The 22,094-nt window shown below is 40.9% G+C and overlaps 1 protein-coding gene across 1 annotated transcript in view; it reads right to left on the reverse strand.

The window, feature by feature from the left end:
* Positions 1 to 11,051: 11,051 nt before the first annotated feature.
* Positions 11,052 to 22,094, reverse strand: part of COL14A1 (collagen type XIV alpha 1 chain) — a 253,116-nt gene continuing 242,073 nt past the window's right edge. Inside the window, exons 46-48 of the mRNA XM_056108162.1 lie at positions 16,067 to 16,144; positions 13,724 to 13,879; positions 11,052 to 11,930 (exon numbers count right to left, since the gene is read on the reverse strand). Coding sequence (XP_055964137.1) covers positions 11,851 to 11,930; positions 13,724 to 13,879; positions 16,067 to 16,144 — 314 coding nt within the window. The 3' untranslated portion in view covers positions 11,052 to 11,850. The remainder of the gene's footprint in view (positions 11,931 to 13,723; positions 13,880 to 16,066; positions 16,145 to 22,094) is intronic.

Raw genomic sequence — 22,094 nt, forward strand, 5'->3', positions numbered from 1 at the left:
GATGATTAGAGGGATGAAATCCCTAAATTTCACCTCCTGACTTCTAGTAGAGAGAGGAGAATTAGTCTAATCAAGTCACCAAAGACCAATGATTTACTCCATTTTTGCAGTAGAGACTTCATAAAAACTCAAAGAATGTGGTTCAAAGAGTTTCCAGGTTGGTGAACCCAAATACATCCAGACACCAGTGCATTGTACCCCAAACACTCAGAAACTCTTGTGTATCTATTCATCTGGTTATTGATTCTTCTTCCTAAATATCTTTTGAAATATGTATCTAGGGGCCATAGAGACAGTACACATATTTCAGTTAGTGTCAGGGCAGGGGCATTTGCCGTGGATGCAGCAATTCTGGATATCACAGCCTCCCTAAGCCCCACCAGTAGTAATGCCTGTGGCCAAGAAAGAAAACCAAAAAAAAAACGGGTTTGGGGGGGAGGGAGAAAGGGGTAGGGAGAGAGAGGGACAGAGAGAGAGGGTTAGGGAGGGGAGGAGAGGGGAGGGGAGAGGAGAGGAGAAAGGAGTGGAATGCATCCTGGAGGTAGCAGGGATGATAGAAAGTGTTACTGCACCCTTTTTTGAGTGATTGCTTCTTGAAGGGCATATTTAAGAACATGCCCCTTGACTCAGCAGTCATATATTTCACTGGTCAAGACATGTCACTTGTCCATACTGAGCGAGTCTGAGAAAGAAAAAAATATAACTTATACTAAGTAGAAAATAAATCTAACTTGTACTCAAGAAGAGAAACACATGAATTTTCTAATCTTGATTAAAACTAGACCCTCTCTAACACAGCAGACAATATGAAATTACTTTGAACTAGACGTGATTATTTCATTGGTGACCTAGAGTCGGGGAAATGAGAAACCCAGACTCCAATCAGTTAAGGGAAAAATGCATGGACAACCACTCCAATGTAACTAGGTCCCTTTGGAGTTACAAAAGGTGATTGCTTCTATAACCACCCAGTATTGCTTCAGTAAGTGCCTGATTTGATAGGCAAACCACGTTTTTGTGAGGGGGGGGGAAATTTCTTAATGAGCCACATATTTTTGTTAACCATAAACTAGGGCATTGTTCAGTCAGCTGAACGCAGAAATGATCAGCAATATCCACTTAGCCAAGCTTCCGGTAAGTGCATGACTGATCTGTGGTCACTTGTATCCTTCTCCATCTTTGAAAGTTATCTCTAGACATGTCAACGTGGATTTAATTCTTTCTGAAAGTACCCCAAATATTCTCTGGTCAAGAAGAATATTTCAGGGGAAGAAAAGCAAATGTTCCCAAAGCCATAGAATGTGGGCTGTCTTCTCACTCTACAGTTAGTGTTGGGATAGTAGCATTTTTCCTAGCTTTTTTTTTTTTTTTGCCTGCTCCCATTGCTAGCACTGTTGGTCTCTTCTGGTGTGATAAGACACACTCACACTTGATAGTGGAATCAGAGAAAAAAACCCATTGGCACCATTCCAAGAACATGAGCAGGCAGTCTGGAGTGACAAGGTGGATTTAGAGAGCTCAGTGTCTACCTATAGTGTCCAAATCTGATAAGTAGAATGCTTTAACAAAAAAAAAGAATCCTGCCAGTGAAGTTCAATTCTTTCAACCTCCAAACTTGCCAGTTCACAGGCATGATATGTGCATATACATGAGAAAAGACAGGTAAAGTGAAAAACCACGTGAATTTTCTAATAAATTTCTTTTTATAAATTTATTCAATAACATAGCACATTCAAACATTAACAATTTCTTATAGGGAAAACTGAACTTCTTAGCAATTTTGTGACATGATTTTGCGGACCTAACAGGCCTATAGTTTTATTATGATTCACTAAATTTGGACCAGATGTAAGGATACCGAATAACAGAGTTAAATGTCTGTAAGAATTACACTTCTCTTCTCTGTCTTACTTGATTAGTTTTACCTTGTCAACTTTCATTTTGGATCTGAAGATAAAAAGTTATTTTTACTTCTCTGGGGTTCATTATAGCACTTCTGTTAAGTTAGGTTAATAAAGTTGAATTTCACAACATTGTCAAACAAACAACAGTCATGAACTGCTCCCCATATTTTCACTTTGATGTGGCTGTGCTCCCCCTTGGAAATCCCTTCTTCTGCCCCAGGCTAGTTTAAATTGTGCTACTAATATTACTTTTTCCTTCCTTCCTTCCTTCCTTCCTTCCTTCCTTCCTTCCTTCCTTTCTTCCTTCCTTCCTTCCCTCCCTCCCTCTCTCTTTCACCTCTCTCTGCCTCTCCCCCCCACCTCTTTCTCCCTCTCCCCCCCACTCTCTTTCTTTTGTGAGCACCACACAACTGTGCTCAGGTATCACTCCTGGCAGGGTCAATATGCTTTGCCAGGGTCAAAAGTTTTGAAGTGAATCTTTTTTTTTTTTTTTTTTGCTTTTTGGGTCACACCCAGCGATGCACAGGATTTACTCCTGATTCATGCGAATTACTCCTGGCGGTGCTCGGGGTACCATATGGGATGCTGGGAATCAAACCTAGGTCGGCTGCATGCAAGGCAAATGCCCTACCCGCTGTGCTATTGCTCCAGCCCCCATGAAGTGAATCTTAAAGGGTTTCATTTACAAAGTGCCCCTGAGCTGCCTTCTTTCTGTTCAGTTTAGTTTAGTTCCAGCTAGTTTAGTTTGGAGGGAGTGCTTCCCAGCAGTATCTAGCAATGCTGGTGGGCTTTGCAGTACTGAGGATCAAACTCAGGTGAACTGGAGGCCCCTGAGGAGACAATTTCCTGAATTCAGATTCTAGAGGCCTGTTGCCTTGGATTCTGTCAAGCACATCACTCTTATCTATTTTCATTGTCCCGTTTTTTGTTCCTGACTTTGACTTTCTTATCTTCCTATGATAAGAAATTTTATGACTACCTTGAACTGCCAAGATGATTCAAAGTAGCCATTTCCCCTCCTTGATATCTGCAATCATATATATGTACTAAGTCCGTTTTTGTAGTTTATATTTTGGAAGGTAGACAGGGTGAATGATTTGACTCTAATTATAAATAAAGCTGATAGGATGCAGACGTACTACCAACATCCATTGAACTGCTGCCAAGTGCTAAGCACACTGCACACTGAGAGGACATGAGATCTCAAAGACTGAGCACATTATATTGGAACACGCAGCTTCTGGAATTAACTGTAAATCCCGTTCAGTAGTCAGGACTGTGGTGTCAAGGTTGTTGATGCTGAACAGGTGGTTGTGGTGGAGGTTAAAAAAGGTTTCACACAGCAAGAGGACCATGGCAGAGTTTGAAAGTAGCAGTATCAGTAGCACAATTTAAACTAGCCAGAGAGCAAAAGAAGGGATTTCCAGGGGAGCAAAACCTTGTCAAAGTGAAAAGATGGGAAGTGTGCTTTAGAGGTTTTCAACCAGTTCAGTGACAGTTGTTTGACAAATATTTTGGCTGTGAGATACATTTCAAAGCAATTTATTAAAAATAAAACAAAAAGGGGCTGGGGCAATAGCACAGCAGGTAGAGCGTTTACCTTACACGCGGCTGACCCGGGTTCGATTCCCAGCATCCCATATAGTCTCCTGAGCACTGCTATGAGTAATTCCTGAGTGCAGAGCCAAGAGTAACCCCTGTGCATTGCCGGGTATGACCCAAAAAAGAAAAGAAAAAAACAAACAAACAAAAAAATAAGATTTGTTGGAACCCTTGTGGAAAGTGAATAAGAGGGCTTGTACAAAAGTTGGACAAGAGACCAGATTCACAGCTCTACCACTAATCTTGGAAGAGATGCGAGCAAACTGTTAAAGGTACACTGGTCTTCAAGCTGAAAACTCTGGGGTCTCCTGTCAGCCCTCCAGCTGCCGCCATGCAAACCAGGCAAATAGCCCAACTTCACTGCTTCACAGCTAAATCTCTGCAGATGCCAAGTCACGAAAAATTCCAGGTACACAGGTTTATGGGCTGAGAGTTCTGGGGTCTTCTCAGAGTAAGAGCGGGCAGCTTCTCCCCCTGCCCCCCACAATATGCCAGAAACCCAGCAGCCACACCCACATCCCCCAGTCATCACAGAAGAGATACAAGCCACGTGGCTGAAATTTATCAGCCCAGTTCTAGAGATCCTGGAGTTCATGGAGCATGAAACCTCCCAATTCTACTATATCCACAGCCCGCTAGGAACAAACCAAATTAGATGGGAAAGTAGCATAGAAGCCCACTCAGCTCAGTAAACAAAGATAGTAACGCAGAAGACTCATCTAACAACAAACAGCTTAGGAAACCCTCAGACAATGACTTTAATGACGCCATTGTGAGATATAACAATTTTCACAGATTTTCTCTTACTGAAGTACTTTTGATAATCTCGTTAGCCACTGTGTTGTAATAAGTAATATAAAATAAATTACTGTGTGCCTTCTAACGGGGCAGGCTGGGAGCGGGGGTTTGGGGACAGTGGCATAGGGAAGGTTACACTTGGTAGTGGGATTGGTGTTTGGAAAACAGAGTGCCTGAGACAACTATTGTGAACAACTTTGTAAATCATGGTGTTTAAAGTTTTTAAAAAGGGAAGAAAGTTGGGCCAGAGGGGGGGGGGGAGAGAGAGAGAGAGAGAGAGAGTACAGTGAGCAGGACACTTACCTAGTGTACAGCTGACCCTGGCTTGATCCCAGCACCACATGTGGTCCCCTAAGTCCTGCCAAAAGTGATCTCTAAACACAGCCAGGAATAAGTTCATCCAGGTGTGGCCCAATAATCCTGCCCACACCACCCCACCCTCTTCAAAAAAAGAAAAGAAAGGAAAAAGAAAGTAGAATACATTTCAGATGATGTAATTCATTTCTATCATCTTTAAATACTACCTACGTGCCGGTAACACCAAAACTTCTGCCTCTAGTCCTCAAGTTTCAGCTTGTCTACTTAATACCTTGAATTCAATTATCTCCCAAACTGAACTCCTCAACCTCTCTGCCCCAAATTTATACTTTTCAGGGGGGGGAATAAATAGATCTCATTTCACCTGGTTGCTTCTGCTTCTCTCCTTGTCTCCATTTCTAGTTATTTGATAAGTCCTGCCAATTTGCTCTCCTAGATCATTCCCCTGACATCTTTCCTTAAGCAATTCTAGTGGAATAACTGCTTTAATCCAATATGATCCTTTCCAACCCAATATCTATGTACAGTCAGAATGATCTCAAAGCAGTGCTTCTCAGGCTGCAGTTCATTGATCATCTAACGTGTATGATTGAAAAAAAAAGGAAGAAAAGAAAAATACAGAAAATACAGGATTCAAAAAGATAGTACAGTGAGTAAGGTGCTTGTCTTGCATGCAACCAACCTGTTTTTGTTTGTTTGTTTGTTTTAATCTCAGGCACCATATAGCTTCATCTCTGAGCATCATCAGGGGTGACCGAAAGACCAAACAAGAAAAATATCATAGATAAATAAAAAAGAAAAAGAAATATTATATTCACAACCCAGGAAAGTGAAAGGAGAGCTTTAAGAATTAGCCTACCACCACTCCATTTTTTTTTGTTTTATTTATTTATTTATTTAATTTCTTTTTTCTTTTATTTATTGAATCACCATGAGAACAATTACAAAGTTTTCAGGTTTAAGTCTCGGTCATACAAAGATCAAACACCCATCTCTTCACCAGTGCATATTTTCCACCACCAAAAACCCTAATATACCCCCTATGCCACCCCTCCCTGTGCCTGTGAGGCAGATGATTTCCACTTAACTCTCTCTCTACTTTGATTACATTCATTATTTCGACAAAAGATGCACCATTATTATTTGGAATTTTCCCCCAACAATCAAACCTGCTGATAAGGCATCATAAAATAATTTGTTTTCTACTGCTGGTTATGAAGACCATACAATTTTGGATTTCTCATATTTTACTAATTAAGTCTGGAGGGATTTCTGCCAAAAGCAGAATAATTCTGAGATAGGTTTGTGTTCCTCTGGGTCCATGGCCGTGCTGGAGAGCCGCTCGTGTGGGGCAACTCGTGGCCGCAGCAGGGCAAGAAGAATGTGCCGCTTCCGCCCCCCCCCCACCATCCCATGAGGCCGCAGTTGCCCCATCACCACCGGCTCATACCTGGCTGTCCAATAAGATCCTAGGCGGCAGCCACCATACCGCCAGGGGGTGGGGGAAATGGCGAACAAGACAGACTCCCTTTCCCTTCTGGGGTGGTGGGCATAGCGCCATAGCTTAAGGTATAGTCCATTCATATTTCTGCCAGAAGCTGCTGGGCTCCAAATTAGGTCCGTGTGCCTCTGGGGCCATCCGACCACTCCCTTTTGTCATGAACATTTAAGAGCTCTCAATAAGTGGTGAAGACCGCCTGGAGATTAAGAGCAGATACTTTGAGGCATAATGCTTATTGTCCTAACTTTTCTGTGCTTCTTTCTCCTCCTTGGGTCCATCAGAATAAAAGAGAACTAAAAAAATAAATTTAAAAAAAGACCAAAAATCAACCAAACAAAACCAAAATATTGTTGGGGTTTTGTGAGCATTAGATGAGTCAAAAGTGGTAGTGTTGAAGATGGCACAAAGGCTTAAAGCATTTGCCTGGCAAACTTGAGGTTGTACCAACCCCCTGTGTTAACACTTCGACCAAGTGTTAACAAGTAAAAGCCCAACAGTTCAGAATACCTGGCAAGAAAACAAGCCAAGACTGCAAATGGTAGCTCTCATTGACTTCTCACCAATTTTGAAGGTTTTCTTCTTACTTTCTAATACATGGAAATTACTGTACTCCAACCCGATGAAGTTACATGTACTCATGCAATTTGGTGAGACTAGTGAGAAGGGAGTGAAAGTTATATGTGTTCCTTCTGCAGAGAGCTGGGGAGATGGTTCTCGTGTTCTCTCTTCTCTTCTTGTGCCGGTGACGGGAGTATGTGTTGATAAGAGAGCGAACAAGACAGAAGCAGAATTCGACAACAAATAAAGATGTGGGCACAGCTGCCCTGCTCTCTTAAGTGAGCCAGAAATAAATGTGTTGTGCTACATTCTGAAGATGGAGGGGTTGTTCTTACTACGCTGTCTCCTAGCCCAGCCTAACTGGAACCACTTCAAAGCTCTTGGAGCAGGACAGAACTATAGTAGCTACCTAATAACAGCTTTGGAGGAGTTCAGCAATGAGGCTCGATGAAGATCAATTCTCCATCTCTAACATAGCACACACGCCAGAGGAGGTCACACTTCTGCTGAGCACCCATAAATTGCTTTGCGTGGATTTGAAAAGATCACAGTTACCACCTGCGAACACAGCCCTGCTTACTTGGTTAACAATCTTCCCTTAAACACTTTTCCCTTCACTCTCCTGCCACACTAGGCTTTGTTCTGTTCCTTGAATATGACAGGTTTATGATTGAGGTCTTTGGGCTTGTCAGCCCCCGGGCTGGAATTCTCCCTTATGTTTTTCTTACACTCATGTCTCAGCTTAACAGGAGTCTTTCAGCTCAACTTCTCTGGCCCCTGGAGGCGGAGCACACACTCCTCATTTTTTCAGCACGTCTTCTAGCTCCTTATCCTATTTGTCACAATTTGCAATCAATTTTAAAATTGTTTCTTCACTTATTTCCTGTCTTTCTCAACCTCTGAAAATGAAAAACCTTCATATGAAAAACCCCAAATCTCTCACTCGAGGTTTCTCTTATTTTGTTTTGAGGCCACAACTGGAGGTGCTCAGGGGGCTATTCCTGACTTTGCTTAGGATTAAGTGATACCCGGTGTTACTTAGGGGACTCAATGTGGTGGCTGGAACTGAGTTGGGGTCTGTAGGATGCAAGGACTACCTCTTGGCTCTCATTCAAGCATTTAATCCTGGGAAAACTAAAGTAGCTCCTGCTACACAGCAAGACTGATAATGGAAGGATGGGTGTGGCAAAAGTAGTGGGGAAAAGGTAAATGTATTTGAACCACTTAAGGACAGACAAGGTAATTGATTAGAAATTCCGATGGCTTATATTTCATCATGTATAAAACCTTGAGAGTCCTCTGAATGATAAAATATTAGACTATAAGTTTCCAAGGCCCAAACCTTAATGCAGACTCTTTCTGCCTTTTTCCATCATGTATTAAAGTCTGAGAAATCTGAGATCCAAGGATACAAAAGGACTAACAACAGATACTGGTTATTCACAAAAAGAGAATGTCTTGAAGGTTTTTCTGGGTCAGGTTACCTTGTTCAAAGTTGACAAGCTTTCCTCTCGTAAGTCCTGCTTTTTCCATGTGTAATTATATCCCATCATCCAGAATGAGTAGCTACTAATTGGAAGCACACTGTATGTTTTCATACCTGTAAAGATACCCAGAGACTGTATATTTTCATTCCTGAAAAAGCACCCAGAGAAAAATAAATCTCCAATGCACACAGGTGTATAGTGATTGAGCCTTTGGATTGAAAACATCTATGTTGGGAGGAGGAATCAAAGGTCAGAAGACCTTTCTGATTGCAGAAGAATCAGAATTCTCATTACAAAGGGACCCATCTCAGATTTTCTCTGGAGGAAGATTCTCAATTTATAATCAGGGGACCCCAAGGGCTCCTGCAGGTAATATTCAAACCACTCGGAGAGCAGTGGTAAGGTCCGAGGATGCAGTGCCACCCTGGTAGGGGCATGTGGTGCCAGGATTTGGAACAATATCAATTTGACATGCTCCATAACCCATGAACTATTTCCCCAGACCCACTGCCATCTCAGCTTTTACAACTTAGGTATTACTACAGAGAAAGTATAGGGAAAGGATCACTTACCAAATTTATGGTTTTCTTTCATTCATAGTTCCAATAAGGAATGACTAAAGCTTACTTTCTCTCAAATGTTGGGATTTTTCATTTGTGAGTAAAAGACAAATTAAAATTGAGTGGCTATAATCTGATAGATTTAATTCCTTTCTTTACTGCTGTCTAAAGAGTATCAAAGTCCATTTGTGGCCCACGGCCCGCCCCCCAGCGCCATCTTTACAGTACACAGCCGTACAGAGAGAAGAAGGACCACATGGAGGGCTGGCTCCACAGCTCCCGGAGAAGACACCAGGTTCCAAAAAGAGCCGAGATCACCGGGAAGTCCCAGATGGGGTAGGTGCCGCATCCCGCCTCCCCCAGATGGAACCCCGGTGACCAGAAGCCTCCACAAGCATAGCTTGAGTATGCGGGAACTAGGACTTTTCCTCCAAACCGCGCGGCCGCATAAGACATCTCTGTATATACAAAGTGATCAATGGGAAGTAAATCACCCAACGTTTCTCCCTGAAAATCAGAGTTAAGTTTGGAGCATGGTCACAGCCCCAGAAGCACAAGGACTTAATGCAGAATCCAGCAGCTTGGAGCAGAAAAGTGAACGGACTATGCGTTAATCCAGGCCATCATGTCTGCCCGGAGGGGAAAAGGTGTTGCCCCATTCGCCCTCTCTTCTCTGGAAAGAAGGATGGCGGCCGCATGGGAGCCTTGTGGACAGCAGGCATGAGCCGGGGGTGTTGGGGCGACTAAAACCTCATGGGATGGGGGGCGTTCCGGTCCGTCCTTCACGCCCTACTGAGGCCGCCAGTTGCCCCCCACGAGCGGCTCTCCAGCACGACCACGACTCCAGAGCACAGAAACCAACCTCTTAATTATCTGACTCTCAGTAGAAATACTTCCAGGGTTAATTAGCAAAATAGTGGAAATCCAAAACCAACATTTAATTCTTGAACCCAGCTGTAGAAAGCGAATCACTTCACAATGCTTTCTCAGCATGTCTGATTTGGGGGCAGGGGGTAAACTCTAAATAATAGTGGTGCATCTTTTATTGAAACAATGAATCTAACCAAAGCAGATAGAGTGTCAACTAGAATTCATCTGCCTCGCAGGCATTGGGATGGGTGGGGGGTGGGGTTTTATTGGGGTTCTTCATGGTAAAAAATAAGTATTGGTAAAGGGAAAGGTGTTTGATATTTGCATGACTGAGACCTAAACCTGAAAGCTTCGTAACTTTTCCCACAGTGATTCAATAAATAAATAAATTATTTTTTAAAAAAAAGTCCATTTGCTCTCTCTCCCTTTTTTTTTCTGTTAAATTTTGGGTCATACCTGGTAGTGATCAAAGATCCATGTGAAGTGGGGGTTTCAACCTGGGACTCCATTGTGCAAAGTTTCCTTCCTTCCTTCCTTCCTTCCTTCCTTCCTTCCTTCCTTCCTTCCTTCCCTCCCTCCTTCCTTTCTCTCTCTTTCTTCTCCCTCTCTCTTTCCTTCTCTCTTTCTCCTTTTAACAGAATTTTTTCTTTTCTTGTATTTAAACACCACACTTATAGTAAAGTTGTTTTAGGCTTTTGATGTTCCAACACCAATCCTACCACCCGAGAGATTTTCCACGAAGATTTTGCTCCATAGTAAATCATCGATTGACCATGGTATGCTTGATTTATGTCCAAGTGTACTGATTCTTGTGTTAAATTTTCTGCTATGTGCAGAATGAATTAATTCTTTTTTTAAAAAAAATTTATTAGTGAAACTCCATGTGGTACAGTTGTTGACCTTACAAGTTTTTGTGCTTGGGTTTCAGTTATACAATGATCAAATACCCATCCCTCCACCAGTGCCCATTCTCTACCACCAATGATCCCAGTAACCCTCCCATCCCTCCCATACCCCCATCCCATCCCACCTCTCTGGCAAGGCATTCCCTTTTGTTCATTCTCTCCTTTTGGTTGCTAAGGTTTGCAAAAGAGGCATTGAGTGGCAAACATGTTTGTCTATAGTCTACTTTCAGCATGCATCTCCCATCCTGGGAGAATCCTCCCAACACCTTTTACTTGGTGTTCCCTTCTCTGTCTGAGCTGCCCTTTCCCGTAGCTTATGCGGCTGACCTTCAAGCCATGGAGTAAACCTCCTGTAGCTTATCTTGACCATTCTAGGATGTTGGTCTCCTATTTTGTTACTTTATATTCTCCAGATGAATGCAATCTCTTGAATGCTTCTCTAAAGGAAGGTAACTGTCATATTTCTAGTTAAAATTAACTCAAACTTCAAAAGCTTAAGGTGACATTTAGAAATCATTAAAAAGAATCCACGTAACCCATACTTATTTAAAAATTTTTATTTGCTTATAAAAAACAATGAAAATCAGTTTGCAAAAACATATCTATATGTACAAATCATCAGTGTGTAAGAAAAGGGTGACTCTTGGGATACTGCTGGATAAACTGTTCCTCAAAATTGGATCTTTGCATCAGTATGAGCAGATGATCATTATTTTACATATGAAATCCCACTAAGACACTAAGTCTATCTTTTTGAATCATCAAATTGAAGAAAACTATGTTCTAACATATATTTTTGGATATCAGTGAAGTGAGTTACCAATGATCTTAGAGTTGGACAGGCCAGGTAAACAAGAGGTTGCTTTTCTAAGAAAATCCTTTTCTTCTGTTTTTGCAAGGCTAAGGGGCTCAAGATAAATGACACAATCAATTCATTTCTCTTATTTCCTATTCTTCCAGGGTCCCATCTCCCTGGAATAGAACCATATCAATTTTACTACAGTACAGACTTGAGATCATCTCACTAAAAGATTCAGAGTTCAGTTTTGGTTTTTTGTTTCTTAATTTTTCTTTGAGTTTTATTTTCCAGAAAAATAAAACATATTACCTGGCATGTGACTAAATCAAGAAAGAAAAATCAATTCCACAATTTAGGGGAATTTTCAGATATATATAATTTTTGGTCACTCATAGCAGTAATATTAACAATATCCAAGATGGATGTTTTGAGTGATGAAATGAGCTCCCCTCCCTCGAAGGTCACGTACACACCACATATTGACATTGTTCTTGAGTAAGATGCCTTGAGAGTTCTTGTAGTTGGTCTTCAAATTTCTCCTGAGGTTATCAGTTCTCTGGACCCCACAGTTCCATGGCTTCCAGCTCATCTTGAACAGGCGTAAATTCTGGCTGATCAGGATGGGGAGCTAGAGAGGAAGATTGGGGTGGGGACTTGATGGGACCCAGGAACCATAAATTGATATTCTCCCTTAAATGAATCATTAGAGTTGGTTATTGAACTGCAGAGCTATCTGGCCTGGGGACAAAGCAGAAGATTCTCCTTCCCCATGCTGCTAGCACGTTCCTTACAAGGCTTCAGGCGGTTAGTAAAAGAAAGGAGCAATGTAGCAATGCATTGCAGAAGATTGTTAGAAAACTAAAAACACAGCCAACTGCCTAAATATGATATGTTTTATTTACAAAAAAAATACTGAAAACTCAACAGACTTAGAAAAGAAAAACAAATTTCTACATGTGATCTCTAGTTGCAAACCCATCACCAGGGAACAGGATGGAGATGGAGGATGGTAAGATTGGAGAGAAGGGGAGCCAGGGAGAAAGGTGCCCCCTTCAATGTCAGGCGGCAACAGGAGTGAAGAGAAGGTATATTTATTTATTTGTTTGTTTATTTTGGAAGATGGTTCACATCTGGTGGTTCTAAGAGCTTACTCCTGGTGGCTCTGTACTCAGGGATCACTCCTGAGAGTGCTCAGGGGATCATATGGGCTGATAAGGATTGAACCCAGGTTGGTCATGTGCAAGGCAAGCGCCTTGCCTGCTGTGCTATCTCTGGCCCAAGAAGACATATTTATTACCCAATCTTATTCCTACTCTTTACATTAGGAGTCTGTGGTAAATTCCTGGTACACAATCACATAACTACACTCAAGGTGAGGTGGGGCATTTAGTCTCTGTTACAATCTACATGGTTGAAACGTCAATCTTATCACTTTATGTGTTTGGAGCAGGGAATGTAAGAGGGTGATACTGGGCAGTGGGAAAGCAGGGAAGGTGGGGAAGGGGAGTGCCCATGGTTAGGAGGAGGGTCAATAAACAGTGCACTGTGGGTAGCCCATTTCCCAGGCCAACGTAATCAGAGTGGATGCATTCCACTTCAGTGCTGGTAATCATTGTAAGGGATCATATCTTAAGAGAGAGAGGAAGATTTAAGAGAACAAGGAGGGAAGAGATGAAAAGAGAAAAATATATCAGCAAAACGTCAACCAGTTCTCTGGCAAATATGGTTAAATTTCTACTAAGGCAAGACCACTAACATCCACTGGCTAGTAGGTTTGTTGCATCAAAGCCGACCCCACACATCCCTCTTGATGCTTCCAGGAAAATTTTGCATTGCACAACCCGCCTGCATGCAAATGGCATACGGTTTAGGAAGCACAGTCTTTCCAGAATCTCAGTCCAGTAGTTAGTAATGAGGCGGGGACAGCACGGTCACACTAGTCTCTTTTTAAATGTATCGCCGGCCACCTAAAGAATTGCGGCTGGCAAATGTCAGCCCAAAGCATCTAGAAGTCCTTATAATCATGGGAGAAGTTCTATGTTTGAGGTGGTCCTCCAAACCATAGTAAAATATTTCAGGAGATCATGGCCTATGCACAGCAACAACAGCAATGAGGGCCAAAAAGAACGTTCAAGCATGTTCTCCATTGCCAAATATGAGATCAGAGACCAAATCAGTGTAGATTTGGAAGCAATGAAGACTTAAGGAAGATACTCTTATTTCCTCTTTAGGTTTTTTAAAGTGAGCCTGTAATTGTAATTAGAACTTCACAGAAAATGTCTCTGGGAAATATAAGGCAATGAGCAGCTCGAACTCTGCTTCCCTCTTACAACCCATCAACTTTCCACAGCACCCCCCTCACCATTATGCTAGTGATAATAGTAAAGTATTACTCAGACTCCATAAGACACTGACACTTACCTCCTACTCCATAGGAAGAACATGAAGAAGGATCACAGTAACCAGGTTGGCCAGAAGGACCTTGGGGTCCAGGTATGCCCAGGTGGCCTGGTGGTCCCCTTGGTCCAGGAGAACCAGGAGGCCCAGGGCTTCCAGGTCGACTCTCGCCTGATGGTCCTAGAAAGTACCCACATATGAAGACAGTTGGTCTCTGACCATCACAGGAGAGTCTTGAGACAATCCTGAAGGAATTTATTCATATAAGAAGCAAAATTTCCCAACTTGACAAGATCATCAACCTCTCTCTATTCACGCAGTTTTTATTCCTAAACTGAATTCCCTGGGCAGAAGATTATAATGAAAGCAGAAGATCTCTGAGAAGTCAGTGCTTTTTGTCACCTCCTATTCGAAACTAAAACTAAAACAACTGTTCTTGACCGTTTTTTGTCTCTACAAAGTTCTTTTTTTTTTTTTTTTGCTTTTTGGGTCACACCCAGCGATGCTCAGGGGTTATTCCTAGCTCTACACTCAGGAATTACTCCTGGCGGTGCTTGGGGGACCATATGGGACACTGGGGATTGAACCCAGGTCAGCCGCATGCAAGGCAAACACTCTACCCTCTGTGCTATCGTTCTGGCACCCGAAGTTTCTTTTTCACAGAGTAGTTCTTTATGCATGCAACACATGTGTACTGTGCATGCAGGATATACACACACATGAACACATTTGATCTGAACCTCATAACCTATACGGGTTTATGGTCCCAGGCAATTTAAATTAATTAGTGTGAATCTAAAAGAAATTATCCTGGAAAAGTTAAAAGGTGAAATTGTAGAAGAAAGAGGAAATGAAATGCGAATATACTAATTTAGCATTTCTTCAGGCTAGTTTATAATAATTGAGACCTTAAATTGACTGAAAAGTGCCACCTTTTTTTTTTTTTACAAGTTTAAGAAATGTGGCATTAGGGGCTGGAAAGATAGCCTAGCACATAGGATCCTTGCCTTGCATAGCCCGCCATCCTCTGCCAGGAGTGATCTCTGAGCACAGAGCCAGGAGTAAATCCTAGCACTACTGGTGGCATGGTAGGGGTGGCCGCCAAACAACGACAAAAATGTGTGTTGGGTTGGGTTTTGGTTTTCATGTTTGTTTTTAGGCTTGGCTTCCAACAGTTTCTTCAACTAGAAATAAAACATTTTCAGTCAACTACTGGAATGAAAGTTAGAAATAAGTGTCACTGTGTATTTAAAGGGCTGGTAGGGCATTTGCCTTGCACGCAGCCAACATGGCTGACCTGAGTTCGATTCCTCCACCCCTCTCGGAGAGCCCGGCAAGCTACTGTGAGTATCTCGCCCACATGGCAGAGCCTGGCAAGCTCCCCGTGATGTATTCGATATGCCAGACACAGTAACAACAAAGTCTCCAATGGAGAAGTTACTGGGCCCGCTCGAGCAAATCGATGAACAACGGGAGGACAGTGACAGGGACAGTGTATTTAACAATCACTAGACACGTTCAGTGTCATTTAATTAAACTTCCATTCTGTGAAATGTGTGGTGTTAGATTAGTTCCTTATAAGGGAGAAAATAGCAGGAGTATTTATACTCAAAAGGAATCTATTGTATTAAGCATCTCTCCTAGAAAAGGTATTTTCCAGAATTATTATTAGGCTAAATAAAAATCTGTAAAAATATTTGATACATATATTTATACATATATATGTATATAAGTAATAGGATTAAAAACTTCTAATTCTAATCATAGGTATTATCTGGAGACTATTCTAAAATCAGACAGTAAATTTCACAAAACCTGAAACTTAGAACAAACCCATTTATTAAAATAATCATGGTGGCTTAAACCAGTGCTCAGTGAGTAGCCATGAGTTCCTTTAGATTTCCTGCATCCTGTGTGGGTCGGTTGGGACTATGTGACTAGTTTCAGTCAGTAGTGAGTGTGAGTGACATCGGTCAATCTGCATTTAAGAAATGGAAAATACACGTGTGTCTTTGTGTCTCTTTTATGCTTCTCCCTGACAGTGACATTTGTTTCAAAATATTCCAAATAATATCTACATCAAACTTTGCATAAGTGTGAAATTAACTGGTATATCAATCCACTAAGCATTTGCTTTGCTATTATACCAAAGCCTACCCTGATCTAACCCAGGCTATCTTTAAGATCCCAGAATATACTGTGACTTTATAGGGTCTACATGTTCAGATCAGTGATAATAAATTAGTTTCTCATTAGAATAAATGCAGCTGAGTCATTCCAGTTTAGATACAAAATTGTGCCATCAAGTGAATATAAAGACTGATGCTTCTACCTTGCAGTTTTTTTTTTTAAGGTAGGAAAACTTACCTGTTGGTCCAGGGGGACCTCTTGGGCCTTGGGATCCAATACCAGGATTTCCTTTTTCTCCTTTGAGTCCGGTTAGACCTGTTTTTTTATTTTTAAGAAAGAGAAAAAAAGGAAAAGCTCTCTTTATAATGAAATCTTGGTAGCTTGTGTGTCTGGGTTTCAAAAGGATCTTTCTGGTAAAGAGCATGGCATGAGTTAGTTTTAATTTAAATATAAATTAAATTCTGACACTGACTGTTTATGTATCATCACATAGAGAAGATTTATTCTGGAAACATCTTCATTATTTGTGGATCGAAAGAATTAACATTATTAAAATAACCCTCCATCCAAAATACTAGGCTGATTCAATAGAGTTCCTATGAAGATTCTCGTAATATTTTTTATAAACATGTACCTAATACAGCTAAAATTTTTATGGAGTAATAAAACTCTCTTGGCCAAAGCAATCCTGGAGAAAAAGAAAATGGTACACTTTCTTCCCAACTTTAGATTATAATATAGAGTTATAGTAATCAAGAAAATGTGCTACTTGAATAAATACAACGTCTTAGACCAAGAATAGAATTGAGAGTCCAATGGAATGGGAATAAAAACAGATTCTCAGACCAAAAAATAGAATTGGGAACACAGAAACAGACCCTTAGGAATATGGAAGCTAATTTTTGACAGAAAATCTAAGCATAATTGGTATAATAAGGAAAACCTCTTCAACAAATGGTGCTGGGAAAACTGGTTAGTCACAAACAAAAAGATGAATCTGGACACTATCTCACATTATACATAAAGGTTAATTTAAAGTGGATTAAAGATCTTGAGATTAGACCAGAAGAAACAAAATATTAAGGAAAAGATAAGTAGACTCTCCAAAATACAAGCTTCAGAGGCATCTTCAATGATTCAATGCCACTGGTGAAGGAAGAAGCAAAAGTAAATAAATGACATAAAATCTCTCTGCACTGCAAAAAGAAATAATTACTAGAATAAAAAGACACCCAAATTAATGGAAAAAAATTTGCTTACCACACACCTGACCAAGTGTGAATGTTGAAGATCTATAAAGCACTCACAAAACTTAGCAACAACAGCACTGTAGCACTGTCCTCCCATTGTTCATCATTTGCTCGAGAGGATAACAGTAACATCTTCATTGTGAGACTTGTTACTGTTTTTGACATAATGAATATGCCACAGAGAGCTTGCCAGGCTCTGCCAGGAGGGTGGAATACTCTTGGTAGCTTGCCGGGCTCTCCGAGAGGGACAGAGAAATCGAACCCAGGTCAGTTACATGCAAGGCAAACGCCTTACCAGCTATGCTATCGCTCCAGCAACAGCAGCAGCAAAAGTAAATGACCCCTGGGGCCAGAGCGATAGCACAGTAAGGAGGGCACTTGCCTTGCATGCGGCAGACCCGGCTTTGATCCCTGACATCCCATAGGGTCCCCCAAGCACCACCAGAAGTGATTCCTGAGTGCAGAGCCAGGAGCTACACCTGAGCCTCTCTGGGTGTGAACCAAAAAGCAGAAAAAAAAAATCCCATCAGAAAAATGAGAAGAAGAGCTGTACAGACACTTCCTAAAGAAAAGGCATGCAGATGGCCTATAGTTAAAAATGAAGAAGTGAACATAAATATCATATATCATCAGAGAAATGCACATAAATAATAACAAGGAGATAAATGCTCCCACTAGTGAGAGTAGCAAAAATGAAAAAAGAATAGCAACAAGTAGAGCTGGCAGGGGTGTGGGGAAGAAGAAACCCTCATCTATTATTGGAAAGAACATCAATTTCATCTGACTCAACTTCTATGGAAAACAATATGGAGGCTTCTCAAAAAAATTAAGAAATGAATTTGCATCTGAGAGAGTGATTCTGTTCTGATTCTTGGTCTCTATCCCAAGAACCCAAATGCATTAATTAAAACATATTTGCATATCTATGTTCATAGCAGCACTGCTCACAATAATTGGAGTAGGGCAACACCCAAGTGGCCAAGAACAAAGGAGTCTATAAATAAATCATGGTAGACACACACAATGGACTATTACTGAGTTATAAGAACGGGTAAATCCTGCAGTTCGCTGTTACATGAATGGAACTGAAGGGCATCCTGTCAAGCAAAGTAGGGCAGATGGAGAAGGACAAGTACTAGTTGATCCCTCTTATATGTGGAGTTTAAAGGAACAAAGTAAGAAGATAAAAAATATCCAGCTCCTGAGAGTCTCATGTCTAAAGAACTGCTCTCGCTAAGGTGTGTGTGTGTGTGTGTGTGTGTGTGTGTGTGTGTGTGTGTGTGGACCTAGGGGTCCATGTTGGAGGATGCTGATACTCTGGTGCTGGATAGCAACATGATATTCTCAAAATATTAATATTAACATATCATGATGCTTGAGTAAATAATAATAACAATGATCATAAAAAGAAAGGCTCATTCTGTATCTAGGCATGTAGTCAATATTTGCAATATTGAAAATTGATTTTTCTCCTTCCTACTGAAGAAATTCAGCCTGCCAGAACCTGGCCTAAGTCTTTGCACACACCAGGCCATTCAACATATGCAGTGGGAACTCTGCAAGTTACACAATAGAAATCACAAGTGAACATGTCTAACATTTTCCTTTTGATCCATTCTGTAATGTATCTGCAAAAAGAAAGGGCATGAATTATAATTAGGCAGAAAAGTTCTGAGGACCATGAGTTTCCATTAAATACTTGGAAGCTTCAGGAAAGCCTGTGTTTGATTTGGCTGATTCAAACCCATAAAAATCTCAACCTATTCATGTTTCTTTTCCAGTGAGCAGAGTTCTTCTTCCAAATAATTTATGGTGCTATTAACAAACTATACATTTTCATAGGCAAAACCCCCCCAAAAAATCAACAACAACAACCAGATGTGTAAACTGTGATCGCGCATCATCATCCAAACAGGTTTTATCACAAGCTAGAACTTCTGAGCACCCTGCCAGTCTGCAAGCCAATCCCGGAAGCTCTCTGATCTCTGATTTCTCAGGGCTAGCAATGTTTCACAGTAGCAGAATGTGAAACTGAGTATCTGTAATAATTACCCTTGCAGAGAATTTATATGTGAATTTGCAGAAATCCTAAAGGGAACACAGATAAATGAAAGCAACTATTTTTGTAGGTAGCCAGCATACAGTTTTAAATTTTAAAAAATTACAAATCACGAGCCCAGTAGCTAGTTCAAATCTTGTGCCTGCAGTATGGACGATTCTCAAAAAATTAGAAATTGAGCTCCCATTTGACCCAGCAATACCACTCCTGGGAATATATCCCAGAGAGGCAAAAATGTATAGTCGAAGTGACATCTGCACTTGTTTGTTCATTGCAGCACTCTTTACAATAGCCAGAAACTGGAAGAAACCTGAATGCCCAAGAACAGATGACTGGTTAAAGAAACTTTGGTACATCTACACAATGGAGTACTATGTAGCTCTTAGAAAAGATGAAGTCATGAAATTTACATACAAGTGGTACAATATGGAAAGTATCATGCTAAGCGAAATGAGTCAGAAAGAGAGGGATAGACATAGAAAGATTGCATTCATCTGGGGGATATAAAGTAACAAAGTATGAGATTAATACCCAAGAATAGCTGAGATCAGCACCAGGAGGATTACTCCATAACTTAGAGGCCAGCCGGGTATCCTAGAGGAAAGGGCTGTTCAGATAGAGAAGGGAGCACCAAATAAAGGATGTTTGGAGGATCCTCCCAGGAGGGGAGATGCATGTCGAAAGTAGACTATGGACTGAACATGTTTGCCACTCAATGCCTCTTTTGCAGACCACAACACCCAAAAGGAGAGAGAGAACACAGGGGATTTCCCTGCCACAGAGACAGGGGGGATGGGGGGATGGGGGTGGGAGGGATATTATCCATGGTGGTGGAAAATGGGCACTGGTGGAGGGATGGGTATCTGATCATTGTATAACTGAAACCAAAGCACAAAAAATTGTAAATCTACAACTTTAAAAAAAATAAAATAAAATAAAGGGAAAAAAAAAATCTTGTGCCTGCTATGCATGTGGGAGGCCAGGGGGAGCCCTGTCCAGCATGTCTCCCTGAGCACCACCACCGAAAATGACCCTGCACCACTGGGTGTAATCCCCAAACCAATCCAGATTGAAAAAAGAAATACAAATTATATTTTGTCCTTTGCTAACTGCAACATATATCCTTAGTAGACAAAGTAGAAAATGAACAAGCAAGAACTCTGGTTGCTTTATTTATGTATGTATTTTCAGCTGGAGTAGGTGTGAATGATTCTCCTTACTCAGCCCTTAGAAGCAATCACATGATCACTTAGTTTATGCTTTTGAGCACAAAAGATCCCCACAAAGTACTTGTTCTGGGAATAGGTGGCAATGAAAAGAGCAACGAGTTTCTTAACAATTTTCTCTCCACTGCACATGCACTGATTGTTTTGGTTTCTGTGGTGTATCTGTAGTTGCCTCTCAAGGGTGAGGGACACTAAGCACCTTTCAAAGAGCCAACGCCCCAGCTGTGTCCAAACACTGCTCTTTCTCCTCATCCTCCTTGGTAGCAAGTGCTCTTGGTGCAGTTTTCTGAGCTCAGATAAGACCTATACAGACAAAGAGCGCATGGGACTGACCACCAAGCTTATTTTGGGACAAAATCTCTCCGGAATTATTTTTTTTCTTCTTTTGGGTCACACCCAGCAATGCTCAGGGGTTACTCCTGGCTCTGCACTCAGGAATTAGTCCTGGCAGTGCTGACTATATGGGATGCTGGGAATTGAACCCGGGTCAGCCGAGTGCAAGAAAAACGCCCTATCTTCTATGCTATCACTCCAGTCCTCCAGAGTTATTTCTTAGGAGCAACCTTGAATAGTGTCTCCATCCCCTCTAATTTTAAAAAGCACAAAATTTTCTTGGTCTGGTCAATGTTTGAGGTTTGATTACTAATCAAGTTGTTCAGACTTGTAGAAAAAAAACTACTCTGGGTAAGTCTACTGGGTGTTATCAGCAACTGGTTTAGCTAACTGGAATGAGTAACTTTTTCTTTTCCTGTTGGAGGTAGCGCGAACGATTCTGCTTAGCAAGCATCTGGGAATTTAGTAGACGTCGCTTCTTATTTTGTTTGGATTAGAGTCATTGTCCCTGCAGGGAACTTCTAATTTTTAAAAGAATTAGAACAATAACATCATTGATGACTAATACCAGTCTGATCGTAATTAACTGTAGATGACTACGAGACCTCTCATGACCTACAGTGCTCAAAGCTCAAGATTCTTTACAAGTGGAAGACTTTGGGGATAAAATTGAATAGGGCATCAGGAAAGTATTCACAGAACCCGCCTCCTATTCCGAGAATCCTGAATTATCCTTCTGCTATTCATAAAGAAAGCAAAAAGGAGAAAGATTGGGGGTGATTTTGATTTTTTAATTTTTAAACAAACTGATATTTTTGGTAACACATGCTAGCATAAGAAAGAACTTCACAAAAATATTCCAGCTTCTCAAAATGTCTTAAAAAGAAAATGAAAAAAAAATCCAAGGATACAATTACATATTTATAGAATTTTAGATATTATTATTCTTGAAATTATGATCCAACTACATATAGGCTATTATATAATAATTCGTCCATATGTTCACTTATAATTTTCAGACTGAAGGAATATTCATATATATAGCTGAACTTGGTTATAGATCACTTTTTAGCATTAAAATATATTATTTATTTTAATGTATAATATATATTTTAATATATATATAATATCTGTCTCTGTCGCTCTCTCTCTCTCTTCCTCTCTCTTAGACATTGTTGTTTGCAATACAGATACTGAAAGGTTAGCAGGAATATCCCTTTACCTACTTTTATTTATTTATTTATTTATTGCTTTTTTTAGGTCACACCCAGCAATGCTCAGGGGTTATTCCTGGCTCTGCACTCAGAAATTACTCCTGGCAGTGCTTGAGGGACCATGTGGGATGCCGGGGATTGAACCCAGGTTGGCCGTGTGCAAGGCAAACGCCCTACACACTG

Source organism: Sorex fumeus, unplaced genomic scaffold (genome assembly GCF_029834395.1).
Source record: "Sorex fumeus unplaced genomic scaffold, SorFum_2.1 ptg000002l, whole genome shotgun sequence".
Lineage (NCBI taxonomy): Eukaryota > Metazoa > Chordata > Mammalia > Eulipotyphla > Soricidae > Sorex > Sorex fumeus.